Raw genomic sequence first — 21,616 nt, forward strand, 5'->3', positions numbered from 1 at the left:
GTGTGGGCAGCCATCTTTCCTCCCGTTGCTGCGTGCTCCATCGGCGGGGAAACATGCCCAAGGCGAAGCGGTCGAGAGGCTCCTCCGGTGGGGCGACGGCGACGAGCGTCCCCTTGGCCGAGCAGATTGCTCAGAGCGATTCCGTGAAGCCCATCACGAGGGTCAAGCGTCGGGACCAGGCAGGGAAGCATGGTGGGGGAGAAGAGGACGACGAGTATGTGGACGAGAAGCTTTCCCGGCGGATCTTGCGGCAGGCCCGCATCCAGCAAGACGAGCTGGAGGCCGAGCATGGCGTCGGCAGTGGCCACGAGCCCAGGAAGAAGACAACAGTCCTGGGTGAGTGTCTGGGAAGCTTGTGGCTGGAAAGACGGGACAAAGTATTTTCTTGCTTCGGAAAGGCACGTGTTTTTTTTAAAAAGTTTTTGCTGCAGTTTACCCGAAAATTATAAAAGAATTAAACTCAATGTGCAATAAATGTGGGGGTGGGGGTAACCCATAGGATTTACACAAGGGAATGCCAGGCAGAACGCGTAAGATTTTTAGGAGGCGTCTTAAAAGGTATAATGGCATAGGTTTCCGGGATTTCAGAATGCCATCGTGAGAGTCACTACAGAGAAAGGCCACTTATGAGAAATTGCAAGATATAAATCTCTCAATTGCAGGAGACGCCGACCTCACTAAGAATATGAGAAGCTGTGAGATATCAAGCAGGAGCTTGAATAGCTTTCTTCAAGGAGATTAAAAACTGCCTAAATTCTAAAATGCCTGAACCCAGACTAAAAAAAAAACATTTTACTTCATACAGACTATCAGTAGAGGGAGGCTGGACTTAAACTTCTGACATAAATCCTGGGTTGTTTTCATTTTTTTTAGTAGAAGAAAGGATGATTAGCTTTGCAGTCAATAATGGAAATATGAAATCTTTCTGGCTTCTGTTACCTAGAGCTCTTATTTTCTTTATCCAGGATAGTGAAATAAAATTTGATGTAACATTGTTTTTTAACAGCTAGTACATGGCTGATTTTTAGCTGCTGTTGTGACGTATTTATGATATTGAGTAATGTTGCATTCTATATAAGACTTAAAGGACCAGGTTAGGGAGACATTATGGATAATATGTGGTGCCAACAGTCACCACACGTTTGATGGCACATAATCTGTTAATGAATATTGTATATAGGTTTGGTAAACTCTCCATTTAATAGATTGTGGTTTACTTGATTTGTATAAAATGTGCAAGTTTAAAATCCCATTTCAATTTAATAGATAAGGTAGATATTAATTAAATGCCATTGGGATTTAATGAACATTCTAATGTAACAGACACTCCTTCCCCCACTTTACTCATTTACATAAAAATGTAAATAAAGTTGCTTCCTTTAAAATATTTTTTTTCTTTCTTTTTCAGGACCTACTTCAAAGGATGGAGACTCCGATGCAGAGGATGAATGGCCAGAGCTGGGGGCAGCTGGAGCCATGGAGAAGGAAGAGTATTGTGAAGAGATGACTGTAAATCCAGATGATGAAAAAGCCATTGATATGTTCATGAGCAAGAACCCACCAGTGAGGTAAGCCAAATGATCAAATACTGATATTATGGTAACATCTAAGATAAATTGTGAATGGATGATGTAAATGGAACTTGCTGAGGTGGCTAATTTGAAAAAGCAATGTCTATATTTATTCCTCATTGACAACACCTCAAAGGACTTTTGCAGAAAACAGGAAAAAAACTTATGATTCAGGGTTTTAATGAAGCTGGATAAATGATGGAAAGAAGGGAGGTAGGTTGTAATCACCAAGTAAGAGATAAAATTTATCTCTAAAAACAGGAAGAGAAGCCTCAGGTCTTTTCCAATGAGTCGTCTCTTCTCATTTGATGGTCAATTTATTGAGCTTCAGGTTTCAGTATCTATCCTAAAGAATAGGCAAGGTTGATTTCCTTTAGGATTGACTGATTTGATCTCCTTGCAATCCATGGGACTCTCAAGAGTCTTCTCCAGCACCACACTTCTAAAGCAATAATTCTTCAATGCTCAACCTTCTTTATGGTCCAGCTCTCATAGCCATACATTACTACTAGGAAAATCACAACTATACAGACTTTTGTCGGAAAGATGAGGTATCTGCTTTTTAATATGCTGTCTAGGTTTGTTACATCCTCCCTCAAGTGTGTCTTAATTTCATGGCTGCAGTCACCATCTGCAGTGAACTTGGAGCCCAAGGAAATAAAATCTGTCACTGGTTCTATTTCGTCACCATATATTTGCGAGAAAGTGATGGGACTGATTGTCATGATTTTAGGCTTTTTTTTAATGTTGAGTTTCAAGCCAATTTAATTTATAAAAGGTATACCCTATCCAGTTGATATTGATTCTAGGGGGTGAAAGAGCCAGTGTTATTTGAAGATATTTTCATGTCGTGTGGTCAGCATGACTGTATGCTGAGACGCATGGAACAGTGTTACGTTCCCACCAAAATGATACCTATTTACTTGCATTTGCATGCTTTCAAACTGCTTGGTGGACAGGAGCTGGGGCAAATAATGGGAGCTTACCCTGTTGCATGGCACTCGGCTCTCAAACCAGGCTGCCAGCTTTCCAGCTGATAAGCTCAACATCTTTAACTGCTGAGCCACACCCCCTACCCCCGATTATAACATAATGTAAATTTAAATCCTTTCGGTCACATTTTTTCTGTTCCAGCTCTATATTATAACCAAGATTTTTAGCCCATTTTATCAAACGTTCTTTCATTTGTACTTCTTTTTTCAAATGTCAATAACATTCCATACATTTTAGCATACATTTATACACAATTCTGTTTCACATTCAAGTCTTACAATGTTCAAAATGATAGATTTGTCTAAATCTTTCTACCAACTGTAAGTAAGATTCTGAACATGTTTAGACAGCTAACTCACTTGTTTCCCATCACTGGTCAAGCCCTGGTCCATCTTTCAGTAGCCCCATCTTAAATAGACCCATTCAGTGGTTCTCATCAAGGCTAAAGAGGCTTTACCTTTCCTTTAGCCACAGAAAATAGTCTAATTATAATTCCTCATATAAGTAAGTGCAGGAGATGGGCAGATTTTAGGTCACAAGTGTAATCTCTTATAGTTTATTTTTACCATAGGAATTCTGTGAGCAAAATTTTATTCATATCCACTATAGGAACTTCTCCATTGTATTCAGATATGGCAGTTCAAATGGTAAGGATCAGAATGACAGTTTCTCCACATGTCAGTGTCTCCTAAATGGATCTAAGCAGCTTCAGACTATTTCAGAAAAAATTACCTGTTCAGGAGTCTTTAGTAGTAATGGATATACAAATGCAAATCTTAACGGGTTGGGGATGTTCTCTCACTAATGCCTCATTATTCCTTAGTGGATAGTGAAACCAATGCTTCAGCTAACAAGGTACTCTATAATTCTAAAACTTTATTTTCTTCTTGTTGTTTAACCAGTAGATGGTGCTTTAATTATTGGGTACAGAATATTTCATTTGGAATCTTGAGATTCAGATCTATTTTTAATAATGTGTGTGTGTGTGTGTGTGTGTATGTACACTATCTTTACAAATTTGAAACCCAACACAAATACTATATAGTTTACCTTCCTTAGAATTTATTTTTATTGACATAACTTTGGAATGCAACTTGAGGTATATTCATTTTTAACTTTTGTGAATGTATGAGAAACTCTGAAATTGGCATTTTCAAAAGTACAACATATTTATTAGTGGTGACGGCATTTCATCATTATGCATTGCTTGTTCTCTAGTGAATGTTGCAGGAGGGTCCAGGAATGGGATTATCATGCCCATATCTGCTCGGAGATTGAGTCATAATTGTAGCCACGCCTCTCTGACTCTCCTTGGCTCATGCTTCCATTCCTGGACCTTCTTTCAACATTTCCACCTCAACCAGCCGCTATTAAATGGTGGCCGTTCATCGTTAGCCACCTTCCAGCCAGGAGCACTGGTGGCAGCGCTCCATCAGCCATTTTAAAGCTCCACTTGGCATCGGACAGAGTTGCCATTCATCAGCAGCCGCTGAAGGGCTCCTTCCCGCTGGCGGAGGGAGTTCATGTGAAGCAGTGGTGGAGTTCAAAAAATTTACTGCCGGTTCTGTGGGCGTGGCTTGGCAGTCGTGTGACTGGGTGGGCATGGCCAATTTAGCCATTCATTTTCCCTGCTGGGAGCCAAAAATAGGTGTGACGCCCCCCTCCGCTCTATTTTGGGCCTAGCAGGCCTCCCTGAAGCTGCTGGGAGCCAAAATGGGACTGATGGGGATCCTGGAAGATTTGGGGGAAGGGAAGGTTGCGAGCCCAGTGGGGATGGTGAGGGGGGGTGCAGCAAGCACCTTGGGGGGGAGGGCTAGAGAGACTTACCTGTAGGCAGGAGGAGGCAGGGAAGCCACCTCAGAGATGATGCGTGAGTGGGTGGGGCATTTAAAACAGTCTGTGCATGCGCACAACAGTAAAAAAAAGAAAAATTACATTTTTCCATGAAGATTGTTCTGCTTATGTGCAAAACAGAAAACCAAGAGGGTGCCGCCGCCGAGGATAGTACCGGTATGATCACATGTCTGCTGGAGTTACTACCTCTTTGGCCAAACTGGACCGAATAGGTAGGAACCCACCTCTGACGTGGAGGCAACATTGCCCATTCATCAGGTAGAGCCTCATTATTCCTTCAACATCTTCAGGCAGATCGGGCGGCGAGAGCAGCTTCGGGAAGCTGGTGCAGTGGCGGCCACTTATCTTGGAACACGTGGAACCAGGGCTCGCAGCAAAGTCGCATCAGCGGGAAACCGGCGCAGCAGAGGCCGCTTATCTTGTACCATGTGGAGCCGGGGCTCGCAGCGAAGCCTTTTACAACTTTGCCTTGCGAGAGCGGCCAGCACCAGCAACGGAAGTTGAGAGGCTACAGGGAAGCGGCACACACATCAGCTGCAGTCCAGCATCACACCTGGAGTTCAAGCGGAACTGTGAGTACCGCGTGGCGGTCAGAGGAATGCAAAATGGTGGATGCAGATCCCGAGGATGCAGGAGGCCCATCTACCTCTTCCAGTGCCCTAAGTTTGGAGAATCAACACTCCAGGCCCACTGCTTCATCTAGGAGGACCAAAGCTGCTCAATCAGTTGCTGACCCACTCAATACAGATAGCTACATGGCAAAACTTCCAGAAAGCTTCAGATTACTTATATCGCAGGCCATTTCTGATGGAATAGTTATGGGGCTAGGAGAAAAACCAACTCCAGCAGGAGAGGACATTCATGGGGCTCCTCAAAGTTACCAAGCTCAACCTGAGCTACAGGTGTTACAGGCACATAGATCCGCTTCTTCTCTGGCTAGCGAGGAATCCCTTACTGGTGACAAGGCTCAGAGAGATCTTGATCTCTCGGATGATAAGGCCTTGGTTTCAGACCCCCCTGCCTTCAAAGCAGTTTTCCCCCCAGCTTTGTTCAAGACTCTCCTTCACAAGGCGAGAACCACTACCAAATTGGGGGTAGGAACCACTACTACTGTGGGGACCATGGGTCACAAAGATCTAGATGAGGGAGTCATTTCAGAGTCCTTGGAAGAAAAGGAGGAGATACCAGCTCCCCAATTATTTCTGAACGTAGTTAAGAAACAATGGGCACACCTGGGAGCCTTTCCCAATCCTGGGGAGAATGAGCGCAGATTCTACAACATGGAACAGGGTTTCTCCCAGACCCTCCAGTTACCATCCATAGATACACCTCTGGTGGCTCTGGCCTCTTCTTCCTCTTTAGTAACAGGGGACATTGCTGACAACCTGGAAGAGGAAGACAAAATAGCCGAGCTGACTCTTCGTAAAAACTTTCAGTCAGCGGCTTGGGCCATCAAGGCAGCTGCTTCGGCCTCCTTTTTCAATCGTACCACCCTTCTATGGCTGCGCCAACTACAGAAGCGTATTCCCCCCCCAGGATGTTCGGCTTCATCAGGACCTAAGTAAATTACTGGCAGCCACTCAATTTTCTGCAGACGCTACTCTTAATGCTGTTAAGTATGGGTCCAAGGCACTCTCGACCTCGGTTGTATGCAGGAGGTTGGTATGGCTTCGCAATTGGCAGGCTGATGCCAAAGCAAAATGGAAGCTGGCAAAATCTCCTTTCACAGGAGGTTTCTTATTTGGCGAATCTTTAGGCTCCGTGCTGGATAGAAACAAGGACAAACGTAAAGTATTGCCCACAGCAACCAGGCAGCCAGATCAACACCCCTTGCCATACTTTCGTAGACCCTCCTTTCGTGCCCCAGACAATGATTTCCAGCAACAACGGTATTTCCAAGCTCGCTCAGACAGACAGTCAGATAGATCCTATCCCCGTGATAGACCCAGGTTTCAGCCACAGAGCATGCAGCCCTTTCATGGGGCAGGCAGCCATCCCTTCCACGAGGACAAATCACTTAGGAGCCAGTCCTCCCATAGATGGTCGCCTTGTACTCTTTGTGGATCTATGGGAGAACATCACTTCAGACTTGTGGGTTCTCAGCACAGTGAGATTCAGACTCCGGCTGGCGTTCGTCTCCCCTCCCCTGAACCATTTCAGAACTTTTCCCGTCTCCAGGAACAAGGTGAAACGGGGCCTCATGAGGACTGCAATCCAGCATCTATTGGAGATCCAGGCCATCAAGGTAGTTGCGGCTCATCTGGCACTCTGCCACTTCCAGAAGTTGCTAGAAGGGTGACATGTGCTTCTCTTGATGGACAATGTAGCCGCCAAGGCTCACGTCAACTGGCAAGGAGGGACCCATTCGAAGACCCTATGGATAGAGACGCAGAGACCTGTCACCTGGGCGGAGAAGCATCTCCTATCCATCAAGGCAGAGCACATCTCGGGATTGGCGAATCATCAAGCCGATTGGCTCAGCAGAGCCACAATGGACCACGGCGAGTGGCAACTGCATTCCAAGCCGTTCAGACAGATTTGCCAGAGGTTCTGGCATCCGGAGATGGACCTGTTTGCGACTTAGATGAACGCTCAGCTCCCAAGATTTTTTTTCCTGGTTTACAAGCCAGGGAGCAGAAGGGACCGACGCCCTCCGCAGCTGTTGGCTTTGGGGGCTCCTTTATGCTTTCCCCCCCTTCCTCTGATCCCAGGGGTCCTGAGAAAGATAGAGTCAGAGAGGGCGGAAGTAATCCTCCTAGATCCACATTGGCCAAGGAGGCCCTGGTTTGCGGACCTACTAAACCTTTTCATATCCCCTCCATGGAGAATTCCCCGGGAGAAGATCTCCCTGTGCCAGGGGGTCCTGGTCCATCCGGAGCCTCAATGGTTCCAGTTGACCTTCTGGCACATGAGAGGGTTCTCCTGAGGAACGCCAACTTCTCCTCCAGGGTTGTCAAGACAATAGAGGCATCCAGATCCACTATGAGGCTCTACAATGCCACGTGGACTACCTTTGTTAGGTGGTGTCAGGTGGCTCACATTGAACCAACGGGGGCCTCTATCCCGCAAATTCTTGACTTCCTCCAGGACGGCCTAGATAGGGGCCTCTCCCACAACACCATCCGCAGGCAGGTGGCAGAACTGTCCACCGTGTTTTTGGAGGAGGGACGTCAGCCACTGGCTCAGCACCCATTTATTAAAAGCTTCATAAAGGGCGCGGCCAATCTCAGACCCTCAGCAATCCATAGATTTTCCACTTGAGATCTGGCCAACGGTTCTTCAGGCTCTAACTAGGGAGCCTTTCGAACCCTTGAGAAGTGTTAGCCTTCAGTTCCCAACGTTTAAGGTTGTGCTGTTAGTTGCCATAACATTGGCTAGACGCATTTCTGAGTTAGGAGCCCTTTCAATCAGGGCAGACCTTTGCATTTTTCACCCAAGAACAGTGATCCTCCGACTTGACCCTTCCTTCATTCCGAAGGTCAACACTCCCTTCCACAGCATTCAGGAGATCATTCTTCCTGACTTCTGCCCTGACCCTTCCCATGATAGGAAACAGAGGTGGCATAGGCTAGACGTCAGGAGGGCTCTCCATATCTATATAAAATGAACAGCTAGCAGGAGAACGGAGGCTCTCTTTGTTTCCTTCCAGGTAGCAACGTTGGGAGCAAGGATCACCCCGTCCACAATAGGTTGCTGGCTGAGGGCTTCCATTGCACGGGCCTATGAGGCTCGGTTTCACGGTACCTAGTGGAATTATGGCACACTCAACCAGTAGCACCGTGACTTCAGTGGCATGGGCCACCCAAGCCCCTATTGAGGACATCTGCAGGGCAACCACTTGGGCTTCCTCTTTATAAAGCATTATAGGCTTGATGCGTTCACACCTTCTGAGGCATCCTTCAACTGAAAGGTGCTTCAACAGGTGCTCACTGCATCGGGAACTCCTGACCAGTAAGTTCCCCACCCTTAGGACACCAGCTTTGGTACATGCCATTCCTGGACCCTCCTGCAACATACACTGGAGAAGTAACATTGGTCCTACCTGACACATTGCTTCTAAGTGGGTTGCAGGAGGGTCCAGGCCCCTCCCTAGGCTATAGGTCCGTAGTTAGGCCTGTTACGGGGAAGTTTGGGTTTTTTTCTTTTTACAGATCACTCTATACAGCTGCAACATTGTTGAAACTGGAGCCAAGGAGAGAGAATGTCAGAGAGTCGTGGCTGCAATTATGACTCAGTTTCTGGGCAGATTAGGAATGATAATCCCATTCCTGGACCCCCCTGAAACCCACTGAAAAGCAACACCTTAGGTAGGACCAATGTTACTTTTCTTCCCACAGCAGCCATTGTATGCACCTTAAATCTACTCTAAAGAAGGCTTTGTTGTCATGGGAGAACAAAGAGGAATAATATAGATAATATAAATATAGAAAATAAGCTTGTATTTTTCAAATGGACAGGAGTATTAAGTGATAATATAAAAGATGCCGCCACTTTCAAGTTGCTTGTTTTTAACCACAATCTTCTGAACTGAACAATCCTAGACAAGTGATGGTGAAGGACTACCTAAGAAACTTTATTCTGATCTATTACAAGTCAGATTAAGAATCACCTTTAATGCTGTTTCTCCTACTTAATTACCTAATAAGGGGATGAATAAGTTATCTGCTCCATTACCCTTCATTTGGCACCTATTAGGCGCACCTTAGCAGACATTATCATGGAGAAGCTAACAGAAAAACAGACGGAGGTAGAGACGGTGATGTCAGAAATATCTGGCCGACCCATGCCACAGCTGAACCCTCGTGTCCTGGAAGTCTACAAAGGTGTCAAAGAAGTAAGTGTAATGAGTGTGTGTTTTGCTACTTATGTGTTTGTATATCATGTTATATAAATAAATGTGAGTTAATTGCTGGGGGAAAAAACCTAGTGCATCAACCGTGTGATGTTCATAACTAATGCTGCACTTCAGTTTATTATAGCTTTTAATATTAATTAGAAATGTTTTTGATGAAGCTTATTAGTTAGCACAATCATTGCTGATGTGAAAAAAATAGTGATATCAGGGAAGGATCTCCGATATCTCTCTACTATAAAGACTTTATGAACAATAAATATAGTTTGTAATTAAGCAACGTTGACTATTGCTATCATATAATTAAATCACTTTTAAAATGTTGCTAAAGGTGTTATCAAAATACAGAAGTGGAAAGCTGCCCAAAGCCTTCAAGATTGTCCCAGCATTATCGAATTGGGAGCAGATGCTTTATATCACAGAGCCAGAAACATGGACGGCAGCTGCCATGTACCAGGCCACAAGGTGGGATTCTTCTATAAATAATGCTGTTACGCTGGTTTTCATTCACTAGCAGCTCCTTTCTGATCTGGATACATTCAGAGTTTCAACACATTAAATCAAGCTTGTGTTATAAAAGTGATAGTAGATGAAAGCCACCTTTCTCTGGAATTCTATTCCCGAATCAATCACTTTTACCCATTCCTTCTTCTGAACATTAAAGCCCCTGCAAACATTAATTTTCTTGTTGAAGATACTTGTGAGAATTTTATGAGATGCAGATATGTTAAGGTCTGGTTTTTATATGGCCTTTTTAGGTTTTGTCTTTTTGATGTGTGAACATCTCTGAAGTCTGGTAGTTGTATAAAATGTTTATTGAGATTATAAGCATACTAAAATGATATTTATATTCTATTATAAAACAGTTGATCTTCACTTATCTAGTTTTCCCAGCTGAAATATTTGCTTTTTCACCTTCTCCCCTTCCTTCCATGCTTTTATTATCTGTTCTAGAATTTTTTCTTCTAATCTTAAAGAGAGGATGGCCCAGAGATTCTACAATCTTGTGCTTCTCCCACGAATCAGAGATGATATTGCTGAATACAAACGCCTCAATTTCCACCTTTATATGGCACTGAAGAAAGCCTTGTTCAAACCCGGAGCCTGGTTCAAAGGTGAGTTTGTTACAATTGAATGGTAATTTAAAATATAAAATTGTCAAGCAATTCTTCGTTTCTGGGCTATCAGCTAGAAAATACATTGTTAATGTTCTCATTTTATGAGCATTTGTTTCAGATTTATTCTCTTACACTTCACTGCTACCGTTCTGTAATACACTTATTTTGAAAGGCAATAGGGATAGGATATGCGAGCTGGAAGTTTCATTTTGATCTGAAATACGTGTTTGCCTTTGTTCTGTTTTTACTTGTCAAACAGTATTTCTTCCCCTACTACTATAAATTAATTGTTTTTGTATCAAGCACCACTTTAGCAAGAACAAAAAAAAATTTTGACATTCAAATTTAGAGAGGCAAATTTCTTTAGGATTGTAATCTGAGCTCCAAAGAGTTTGTGAGATGGGGGCTCCCTTTTCTGTTTGGAGTCCAAATAGCTGAAAAAGAAACTGTTCAAAGGGAAGAGGAACTGGTGTTGCTGAATCGTCGTCAGCTGGATCAGAGGAGAGGCTGACTTCCTCCAGAGCAACCTCAGAATAGCTTCCGCCAAGCAGCAAAGGATAGGAGGAGGAACCTGATGGATGAGGGTTCTTTTGCAGAAGTTGGTGGGATCCAGCTTTCTGATATCCCTCTGCAATCTAATAGGGCACAGCACATCAGAACAACTAAACACAAGGACAGTTTTTTCCCAAATGCCATCACTGCTAAACAACTAATTCCCACAACACTGTCAAACTATTTACTAAGACTGTATTACTATTATTATTCTCATCCTTGCTATTACCTATCTCCTCCCTCATATGACTAACCTTGTTGCTTGAATCTTTATGATTTATATTGTTTTATTTGTTTCCTAATATGATTTGATTGCTTATTAGTGACCTATGATGATCACTAAGTGTTGTATCGTATGATTCTTGATGAATGTATTTTTTATTTTTATGTACACTGAGAGCATATGCACCAAAGACAAATTCCTTGTGTGTCCAATCACACTTGTCCAATAAAGAATTCTACCTACGTACCTACCTACCTACCTACCTACCTACCTACCTACCTACCTACCTATTTATCTAATAGAAAACCTTAAGTTAGACTTTAAAGGATAATGCATTTTGTCTTGCAAGAGACAAAGGTAGCAATCAAAAGTATGACTTTGCACAGATACGTAATTAAAGATAAATTGGCATGGATTAATACGAGAACAATATGGCAGGAAAAATTGAAATTTGGTAGAGACTACAATGAGAGGAGGTGCATCAATTTTCCTAGTCTGAGGGTCATACGTTATTCCAAACAATAATAGATGTAGGGAAATCAGAGATAGGTAATCCTCAACATACAACCACAATTGAGCCCAAAATTTCTGTGGCTAAGTGAAAAACGTTGCCCCATTTTATGACCTGCTGTTCAGTTAGTAATATGGTTGTTAAGTGAATGTGGCTTCCCCATTGACTTTGCTTGACAGAAGCTCGCAAAAGCGGATCACATAACTCAAGAACACTGCAACCATCATAAATGCAAGTTAGTTGCTAAGCATGTGAATTTTGAATGTGATCATGGGGATGCTGCTGGGGTCATAAATGTGTAGATTGTGGTAAGTCGCTTTTTCAATGCCGTTGTAACTTTGAATGGTCACTAAATGAAGTATTGTAAATTGAGGACTACCTGTACTTGATGTGATTTAATTTACAGTTAAACATAAGTAAACTTAAATACAGTTCATATGGTTACTCTTCAGCTGCATGTATTATAAGACCCCCATCCTTTCTCTCTGAAACAGTTTTGTAAACAGTTTTGTAAACAGTTTTTGAAAGTCTCTAGGTTACATTCAAAACTTTTTGAATTGCATAAATTGCAGCTACAGTTCGAAAGTCTCTGCAATCGAAGAGAAATATTATAAGCTCTTTGGCATTCAGATGGTTTCTCCATATCCTATATAGCACCATGCACTTTGAAGAGAATAATGAGGTAGCATAGTGTTTGAAAAACATTAAAACAGGATTATTGATAAAGACAATTATTAGTAGAGGTGAGACCAAGGCTGGCTAACCCTGTTCATACTAATTATCTATAGCTAATAGCAGAAAGTGGAGATCAGTGGATCTGTACAAGTAATTCTCTAGTTATAACAGTTAGATTAGTGACCGTTCGAAGCTATGCGATAACCCCTCCCAAGTGTTTACAACAAAGTCCCAAAATTATGAATGTTGCAGTACCATGGCAGTCGTTCACCCTTAGGAACTACCGCAGAAGCACTGCAATATTCATCCTATCCACCTGCATTCCAGTTCCTCACAACTGCTTCCCTCTCCCATCCTGCCACACTAGACTCACTTACCTTGCAAAGAACTGTCCCCTCTCTGCACCAGTTTATTTGCCTTCAGTGATAAGAGATCAGGACGATTTCACTTCCAGTGTCTGGTCGGCTTGCAAATGCTTTTTGTGCCGAAAGTAGATTCTGCTGTCTGATCTTGTGTGACTTCAGGCACCATCCATTTTTGCAGAGAATGGGTGCCTGAAGTCATGCAAGATCAAGGCCCCCAGAAACTTTTGCTCTTGGCACAAAAACATTTGCAAGCCAACTGGACACTGGAAGGGAAATTGTCCTCTCCCTCAAAAGCAAAGAAACTGCAGGAGAGGAGACAGATCTTTGCAAACTTAAGTGATTCCTGCATGGCAGAATGGAGGGGAGAAGCACGAGGTATCTCAATGGGTTGGGGAGGCCTTGGGTGACCTGTTCCATCACAAAGCCACTCCTGGCCTTCGCCACCCTGAGATACTTGACCTGCACACTTAATTAGCAAAACTGTGGGTGAAAGCAGGGAGTGACCATGTTCAAGTTACATGATTTCACTCCTATGAATCCTTGAGTGAAGTGTCAGGTTCTTGAAGCATGAAAAATTAAGTTCAAGTTGGTGTGCTAGTGTGAGCTTCTGATAGGAATTTTGTTTTTGTTTGAACTCCTGGTGGGAATTTTATGTGTGTTACATTAGAAGAGGCTATGTTAATTCTGACCCCTTTCCTCTCAGGAATTCTCATCCCTCTGTGTGAGTCTGGAACATGCACATTGCGAGAAGCAATCATTGTGGGCAGCATCCTCACCAAGTGCTCTATTCCAGTCCTTCATTCAGGGTAAGAGAACTGAGTTAATTAACAACAGAAGGAAAATGTGAATGTGGAGAAGGGTCTCCTTTGCCATTTATCCATGTATCCTTGGCTCTGAAATCTTGCTGGCAAAATTTTATTTTAGTGTCTTGGGAGAAAAAAAAAATATTTCAGACTATATTCATAATCTGTAATGGGAATTATGAAAACCTCCTTGCTTGATTTGTAATATTCTTGTATTTAAGCTTTTACATATCCCTTTGGTTCAACAATGTAATATGATTGTTGTGGCCTAAATGTTTTGGGGAAATTACTTCATGGCAAGAATAGGGTTGCAAATTTTTCCATTGGTTCCACTGATGCCCTGACAATAGCAGGTAGCCATGCAAGGAGAAGGTAAAGCTTAAAAGAAAAGCCTCAGATTCTTATTTATACAAATCTCCAAAGCACAGAAGCACCATCTGTAACAGACATTAGCAACCTGAATTGTGGACATTTTGCATTTCATTGCTCCAACCACAACCCAAATTGCTTTTTGGCCGGTGTCCATCTGGTTTACTCATCATTCCCCAATTTGGTGTTCTCTGCATGTGTTAGACTTAACTATAATCAAACTCAACTCAAGTCCAATGCCAGGAGCCATTGGATTTGAGGCAGAAGGACAGGATTTGCTATTTCTCTACCTTCATCACTAGGAATCCCAATTTTCTCCTTCAAAGCAAAATTGAAAGCCCAAGGAAAGTCCCTTAATGCTTTGGTGCCTGATCACCCTTCACTTAAGTTTTGCAATCAGATGATCAAATTGTTATATAAACATACATTCAAGTATTATTTCAAGTATTATCGTCCCTCTGGAACGATCTCCCTGTGAAGATTCGGACCCTCACCACCCTTCAGTCTTTTTGCAAAGCCGCCAAGACCTGGTGGTTCCGGCAGGCCTGGGGCTGATGAGTTCCCGGCCCCACTTGAATTGCTGCATCTGTTGAGTAGTTTTAAATTGTCTCTGTTTTCTGTTTTTTGTCTTGTGTATTTTGTATGGCCCCTTCCCCATGTGTTTGTTCGCCACCCAGAGTCCCTCCGGGAATAGGGCGGCATACAAGTTCAATAAATTGAATTGAATTTCCATTCTTTTCTCCTTTTCTTGTGCTAGAGCTGCTATGCTAAAGATTGCTGAGATGGAATACAGTGGTGCCAACAGCATTTTTCTCCGTCTGCTGATTGACAAGAAATATGCCTTGCCTTTCCGTGTTGTAGATGCTCTAGTTTTTCACTTTCTAGCCTTTCGGAAAGATCAGCGAACCTTACCTGTCCTCTGGCACCAGTGCCTCTTGACATTCGCCCAGCGCTACAAAGAAGACCTGTCCTCTGAGCAGAAAGAAGCTCTCTTGGAGTTGTTGAAGTTTCACAACCATTCCCAGATTTCTCCAGAAATCCGCAGGGAGCTGGTGAACTCCAAATGTCGGGACACTGAGGGGATTTTATCAGTTGTAATGGAATAAACAAAGTAAAGGATAAAGGACTCTCTCTATGGCTCACTTCAATGGTTGTGATTTGTTTATGATGGGACTAAAAGAATAAAATGTTCCTACAATGTTGAAGCTTAGCAAACTTTCTTGCAGGAATTAAGGCTTTTATAGAGTTGTTTTTAAAAATCAACACTATGCTTGGGACAAAATAAGATTATTCTTGCAGATGAGAACCCTCCCTAAATAATGTTAATAGTAGAATTATAAGGTTCTTGGAAAACCCCTCTCTCAGAAAGGACTCTGATAACGACATGACCTTTGGAGGCATTGATAGAGGAATATTGATAAAGAGCAGTAAGCTGAAGAGTTGCAATGCTGATTAATAGGCAGATAAAAAGAGTGCCAATTCTGAGAGGCAAACTAGACATCTGAAGAGAGACGTTGCTTTGTAGAATAGGGCCCCTTATTAGTGTGGATAATCAAGGTCTTGTTCCTTTAAAATAGGAATGATCACATAGTGACCCATGACCCCAAGCACCTTACCCAATCCCTATGGATTCAGAAATGGTGTGTGTATGTTGCTGATTTGGGTTGCCCCTTTCAAGTGCTGAATAAAAAGGGCGGTTGGTCAGACCAGACGGGTGTGCAAGTTGAGCATGCAAGATAGAACTTGAGCTGCTTTGCTTTCTGAGAGGGATGTCCGAGTGTTGCATAGGGTGCACCACTTTTTAATAAGTCAGTGACCATTTCTATTCTCAATTTTGGTCACTTAGAAAGCCAGTGTTTTGAATCCTGATAGTTTTGTATGATTATGAAATGATTCTCTGCCTCAAACACACATGCACATGTATGAACAGCAGACTTTGATCCACTAGTTGTCAACCCTGAAGCTGACCTGACTGAGGCCATTTTGAGGCACTAGTTGAGATCTACAGCATGTTTCAGTTGTATTGTCCAAGGACAAGTGGCATTTAAACACTTCCTGATGGGGACAGTAATAAGCAATCTTGTTGCAGCTGCTCTTTTCTTCCTGGTTTAACAGATACATCCAGAAAGGTCATCTTTACTACACAGTCATATTATTTTCAAAAGTCAAGAGAAGCAGCCTTCCGCTATCTTGCTTCTCTGGCTGATATTACAATTAATCTCAGATCAATTCATCTCAACTAGAAGTTGGAAATGATGTTATTGTTGAGTCCTTAGAAAGTGGCTTATTTCATAAACTGCTTCTAAACTAGATTATCTTAATATTGTCATAGAGAAATGCCCTTAAGGTATCTAGGACAATATAAAGTTTGCTGGGGTCTGGGCAGATGCTATACATCTTTCAAGCAACTTGATTGAGGACGATTTGGATCTTTGGGACATAAGAGGAAATTTTCCTGCTTTGAATACATAGACACCTGTTGCTATATTCTTAATAAGCATGATGTGGTCCTTATAGCACTTTTTCTTTTTGGCAAAGTAATATTCAGAGGATCAGCAGATGACCACAAATACTAAAACTTGTCAATATTAGACCTTACTGAAGTGGAATTGGTATTCTATATTTCATGTGTCCTGAATTCTCTCTGATTTGTTCAGAATGCTTTTCTAATGTTGTATGCCTAACAACATCCAACTGTTTTGTTTTGTTTTATGCTCCCTCTTGCCAAAATGGAATATATTTGAGCTATCATTCAAGCCACAGGAATGTTGGATGGGCACTATTGTAGAATATAAGATTTTAACTATGAGAAGCAGCTGGCTTCAGATGCCATCTGTGATGGTTCTGATGTAGCTGTTGTCATCATTATTTCTTTCCATACTACATTTCCTTCCCATTACATGCTGGGGTCTGCCGTAGTTATATTCTAACACTGATTATTAGCACAGACGTGAGGATACCAGAGGTCAGTGCCTACTTACTGACAGGGAGTCGGCAAGACACTTTCTCCTGTGCTTTTCAAACGGATGCAGCTCCAGGCTGCATTAGGATTTTTATGCTTTTGGGCACTAAGAACTCATTATTTTTTTTGAACTGTGAATAAGCTTATTGGCTATTCCTGCAGCAGCTGGGAATGGAAGAGTAATTGGTTTGAATAGGTTTCAGCTTGAGGGGAAATTTGGTTGAGTGCCTGCTCTGAGCAGCAGGCTTTTCGTGTTACCATACGTCCCCTAGGACAAGACACTTGTTAGAGCACTGATTACTGAACAATTTGCATGTCACCCATCCATCTATTTGGCAGTGTAAGTGGTCATAGGCTGAAGCAGTTATTGTTACATAGAGCTGGTAAATTAACGTCTGATGCAGTCTAAACCATTTCCGTGGATGGAGTTCTATGCTATTGACTAAGAACAGGTTGCTAGCATGACTCTTGAAGGGTGAAAGCAGTAAAGCCAAGCCAAAGGAAGGCAATGTCTGGAATGTGTTCCTAGGCAGAGGAACCAAGTCAAGAAGCCTCTTGAATAGACCTTGTACACATTGTGCAAAGTGAATGGAATGGAGTCTCTGTCTTGTGTGACTATTTTCTGGTTGCATTTACATTCATTAGAATCATCTCAGAATCTTTTGAATTTTAGGATTCCTGTAGAATAGGCTAAGGCTTGTTTGTGGTTCAGCATTTGCTAAATATTGACTACTTGGACATAGCATGTTCCATGAATGTTAGCCATTGTGTTTTGTTAATTCCTAACATACTTTGGGGTCCAACCTGTAAGAGAGAGAGAGGACAATCTAGGTCAGGGATGTCAAACTCAAGGCCTGGGGGCTGGATCTGGTCCAAGGGAGTGCTTAGATCTGGCCTCCAGAGCTGCTCTGGAAACAGTGAAGGACTGGCCCGTGATGCGGCCCTTCTGAGCTCCAGTTTTGCTGGCAGAGGGTTGCAGGAGATCCTGGCAGTGGAAAATGGAGCTCGAGAGCCCATTTTCACTGGAAGAGTGCTTGAGCCACCACAGGAGCCACTGGCATGAGTAATGTCGAGCTGCCCTCCTCCCCCGAGGTCAAACACAACTCTGTTGCAGCCCTCAATGAAATCCAGTTTGACACTCCTGATCTAGATTATTGAGTCCAACCTGTTGCCCAATGCAGAAATCCAAATGAAAGCATTCCTTTAGGTATCAATCACTGGTCTGTAGTTCCTTTGTTTCCCCTTCTTGAAACACATGATCTCCAATCACCTGTTTTCTAATTTTTTAAAAAAAGATCAGGCCAGATCAGTAAATTCCTTCAGTAGTTAAGGTACAAGTCATCTGCCCTCATTGAAGGTCAAGGCATTGTCTGTATACCAAGCAAAATCTGCAAACATGCTCCTTTATCTCTCTTCATGGTTGTATTGTGAAATATATATCCTCTTCTCAGAAAAGGCTTAAGCCAAAATAAACTCTGCCTTTTGTTATCTATAAGCTTTTTGCTATCTTTATTGAGCAACTGATATAATTATTTCCTTTTTCTTTTTTGAACCTATCAATGTATCTGACAATTTAGTTATTGAATTCTAGTTTCCATTAAACCCTAATCACATAATTGGCCAATTTCACTCAAAGCATTTACTTAGTTAAGATTTACTGAACAAACTACACTTAACTACATATTCACACAAGCAAATGACATTATGGCATAAAATGGACGTTAGACACTTTCAGGTTGAGCAATCTTTAAAAAAAAAACAAGGGCAAGAGGGGTGGGGCTTCTGAACTGACAAGTTCACTACTATACCTTAGAGAAGGTCTAAAGGAAAAAAAACTCCACAAGGTACCTCCTTGTGAAGTCTTTGTGGAGATTTTTTAGTGCATTACATTATAGTTTTGCTTCCCTTTATTCCCATGGAACACATTCAAGTCTTCTGCTTAACAGCAATTTCTGAATTGGGTCATAATTCACCATAGGGAGGATCGTCTATTTTAGTATTTAGTAGTATTTTGCCTACTATAAAGGTGACATTCTGCTCTTAAACTAGTCAGCTATGGAGGCTTTTTAAGAGCTCCCCCTCCCCTAAGACTCACTTGCCATACTTGATTGGATCAATTAATATGAATGTGCTCATATATTCCTGCCTGCAGCTCCTTATTCTGCTTTTCCAAGCTCCTCGTAAAGACCCTCCATTAACACGTTGATGTATTGCACCGGTTATCTATGTTTGAAAGGAAATGTAGATGCTGATTCCAGGATGGTTCTACTGCAGCTTTTCGGATAGATTAAAATTCAGAGTTTCTAAGATACAGAGACTTAATTGACAGACAGGGAAACTTAAAAACAATTGAACTTCCTGGGAGGAGCCTACTGGTGGAAGCAGCAAAAAATCAGCTGCCTCCGAATTCCTGGCTACGTACCTGTTTAGAGGATCTTCCATCTGACGTCTTACCAGGTTTTCTTATCCTTCAGGCAAGAAGGAAAGAAGAAACTGTTTTGCTGGCAAATGCTCTTCGATTTTTGCAGCTTTTGTGCTTGCAAGGAAAGGGGGGCTAGCCCAAGGCAGAACGGCTGTCCATGCTGGGAACTTCAAACTGCCTTGTGCAGGACAAAGTAGGTCTCTCCCACTCTGATCAAAGTTTTGTTTGATTTATTCTTATCACGAGCTGGATCCGTTCACTGTGGACATTAATTGCTTATCAACATTTTAGCTTCTTTTCTTTTTCTCCTCCGAAAAATTATTTACTCAGAGGCTTCTAAAATGGCGCCGAGCAGCCTGGTTTCTCCGGTAATAACGAACACTTTTTGCTAGACAATGCAAATCCTCAAAAGAATTCAAAACAAGAGAGATTGCTTATCATTTGTTTTGGTTTCACAATAGAAGAATTTTACTCCCTTAGTAACCTTGCTTATTTGGAAGTTAAATGGTGATGAATCTGCTGAATGGTCTTGTTACAATGTTTACTCACTGAAAGTTTTGCCAAGCCTTAAACTTCAAAATAAAAGCCTCCTTTTTTAAAGCTGCATATTTAGGCAATAGAGTTTTATTAACTGCAGGCAGATAAATTTTGAAATGGCCTCAAAACCAAATATTAACTTGAAGTCGTCACCCTCTACTTCCAGGGGCACATCCTCAGTGCCTGGCACAAAGCTGCAGCCTCCGCTTCCTACGCCCCCTGCTGGGGATGTGTTAACGAAAGAATTTTTTCTGAGTAATCTAAGCGAGGCTCTTAATGCACAGACAATTAAAATGGAAGATAAATTTAGAGATAATAGAGAGGAGAGAAAAGAGGAAATAAAAGAAATGAAAGAAGAAATTAAAAGTGAAATTAAAAGTGAAATAAAAGGACTCAAACAGGAGCTGTATGAGAAATTTGAGGCTAAGGTTGATAAAATTAGAGACGACATGCTGAGTCTTGTAACTGTATTAACAGAACATATTTCTGGAGTGGAAGATACTCTAGAGGCTCTTAATGATGTCAATGCTAACTTGACATTGAAAACAGAGGTGGTGGAACAAAAAGTGGAAAATGCTGAAAAAGAAATTATTATGATACAGTACCGACAAATGGAGTTCGCATTAAGAGTAAGGGGGCTGCGTGAGGAGAAACAGGAGAACCTGAAACAGATCCTATCGGAAGCTTTTGACCGCCTGATGGGAAGACCAGGGACCAATCAAGGCTGGCAAATTGACAAAGCTTACCGCGTCAACTCCTGGCTGGCAAAGCAGAAGCAGCTTCCTCGAGACATCGTTATATATTTTACTACAAGAGAGTTTAGAAATATGGTACTGCAAGCATCTTACAACACTAAGCTTCAAATTGGCGGTCAAGACCTGGTTGTTTTGAAAGAGATACCACCTCCAATGTTAAGAGCCAGGAGAGACTACGCTTTTTTGGTCGAAGAACTCAGAAATCGTCAGATACAGTATAGATGGGATGCACCATTTGGCATCATATTTACATTTGATAAGCAAAGGTACCGCCTCAACTCTGTATGGAAAGCCCGAGATTTTTATTATAATATATTGAAGGCCGGACACCCTGCACCATCTGGACCCAGAGAAAGACCACAAGAAAGACAGGATAGACAGCAAACTACACAACCATCAGACAAGAAGGAGCATCTTTCTTCTCTAGAAGTGCAAGGTGCTATGGAACCAAGACCTAGCCGCATGACTACTAGACGTATGGAGAAACAAGCTAAAAAGCAACAGCATCAACAATCATCGGCCATCGATCAAGGATCTACAACAACAAATCTGGAAGCAATGGGAGGAGCTAGACCTAAGGTTAAACAGGCCGTGCAGGAAGCTCTAAAAATGCTTCAACCAACCAAAAATGACAACTAAGATCTTAACATGGAATGTCAATGGACTGAATTCTCCACAGAAGAGGAAGAAAATATTTCATTATCTCAAACAGTTTAAGAACGATGTAATTTGTTTGCAAGAAACTCATATCAAGTCAACTGATCAAAAATATTTGATCAACTCAAAACTTGGTCAACATTTTGCAGCTTCTGCTATGGAAAAGAAGAATGGTATAGTTGTATACTTAAGAAAAGATATGAAAGCTGAATTAATAGAAGCAGATCCCTTCGGAAGATATATTGCTTTAGACTTAATCTTAGAAGGGAAAAAGACATTACTTTTGGGAATTTATGCTCCCAATCAACAGCAAGATAGATTCTATAGAAATCTTCATGCTAAATTAGTACAGTGGGACTATAGTTCCTGTATACTATTGGGTGACTGGAATGGAGTG

The 21,616-nt window shown here is 42.1% G+C and overlaps 1 protein-coding gene across 2 annotated transcripts; it reads left to right on the forward strand.

Moving 5' to 3' along the window:
- Window positions 1-15: 15 nt before the first annotated feature.
- Window positions 16-18,343, forward strand: BYSL (bystin like). 2 transcript variants are annotated; one of them, XM_014055235.2, is made up of 7 exons: window positions 16-336; window positions 1,409-1,568; window positions 9,114-9,252; window positions 9,602-9,735; window positions 10,225-10,385; window positions 13,418-13,520; window positions 14,644-18,343. In XM_014055235.2, the coding sequence occupies exons 1-7, from the start codon at window positions 54-56 to the stop codon at window positions 14,990-14,992; spliced, it is 1,329 nt and encodes a 442-aa protein (XP_013910710.2). In that variant the 5' UTR covers window positions 16-53; the 3' UTR covers window positions 14,993-18,343. The 2 variants fall into 2 exon arrangements, with proteins under 2 accessions (XP_013910710.2, XP_013910711.2); XM_014055236.2 differs by lacking the exons at window positions 16-336; window positions 9,602-9,735; window positions 10,225-10,385; window positions 13,418-13,520; window positions 14,644-18,343 and having other exon boundaries at window positions 1,430-1,568; window positions 4,709-9,139.
- Window positions 18,344-21,616: the final 3,273 nt, after the last annotated feature.

This window comes from Thamnophis sirtalis, unplaced genomic scaffold, assembly GCF_051295495.1.
Source record: "Thamnophis sirtalis isolate CommonGarterSnake01/CBP01778 unplaced genomic scaffold, rThaSir2_p1.2 scaffold_7, whole genome shotgun sequence".
Lineage (NCBI taxonomy): Eukaryota > Metazoa > Chordata > Lepidosauria > Squamata > Natricidae > Thamnophis > Thamnophis sirtalis.

What these genes read in the sequence shown, in the direction of transcription:
- BYSL (XM_014055235.2), top strand. Translation starts at nt 54, where the DNA reads ATGCCCAAGGCGAAGCGGTCGAGAGGCTCCTCCGGTGGGGCGACGGCG. An exon ending in TCTACAAAGGTGTCAAAGAA is followed by an intron (nt 9,253 to 9,601) that starts GTAAGTGTAATG and finishes ATGTTGCTAAAG; the next exon opens with GTGTTATCAAAATACAGAAG. An exon ending in ATTCCAGTCCTTCATTCAGG is followed by an intron (nt 13,521 to 14,643) that starts GTAAGAGAACTG and finishes TTCTTGTGCTAG; the next exon opens with AGCTGCTATGCTAAAGATTG.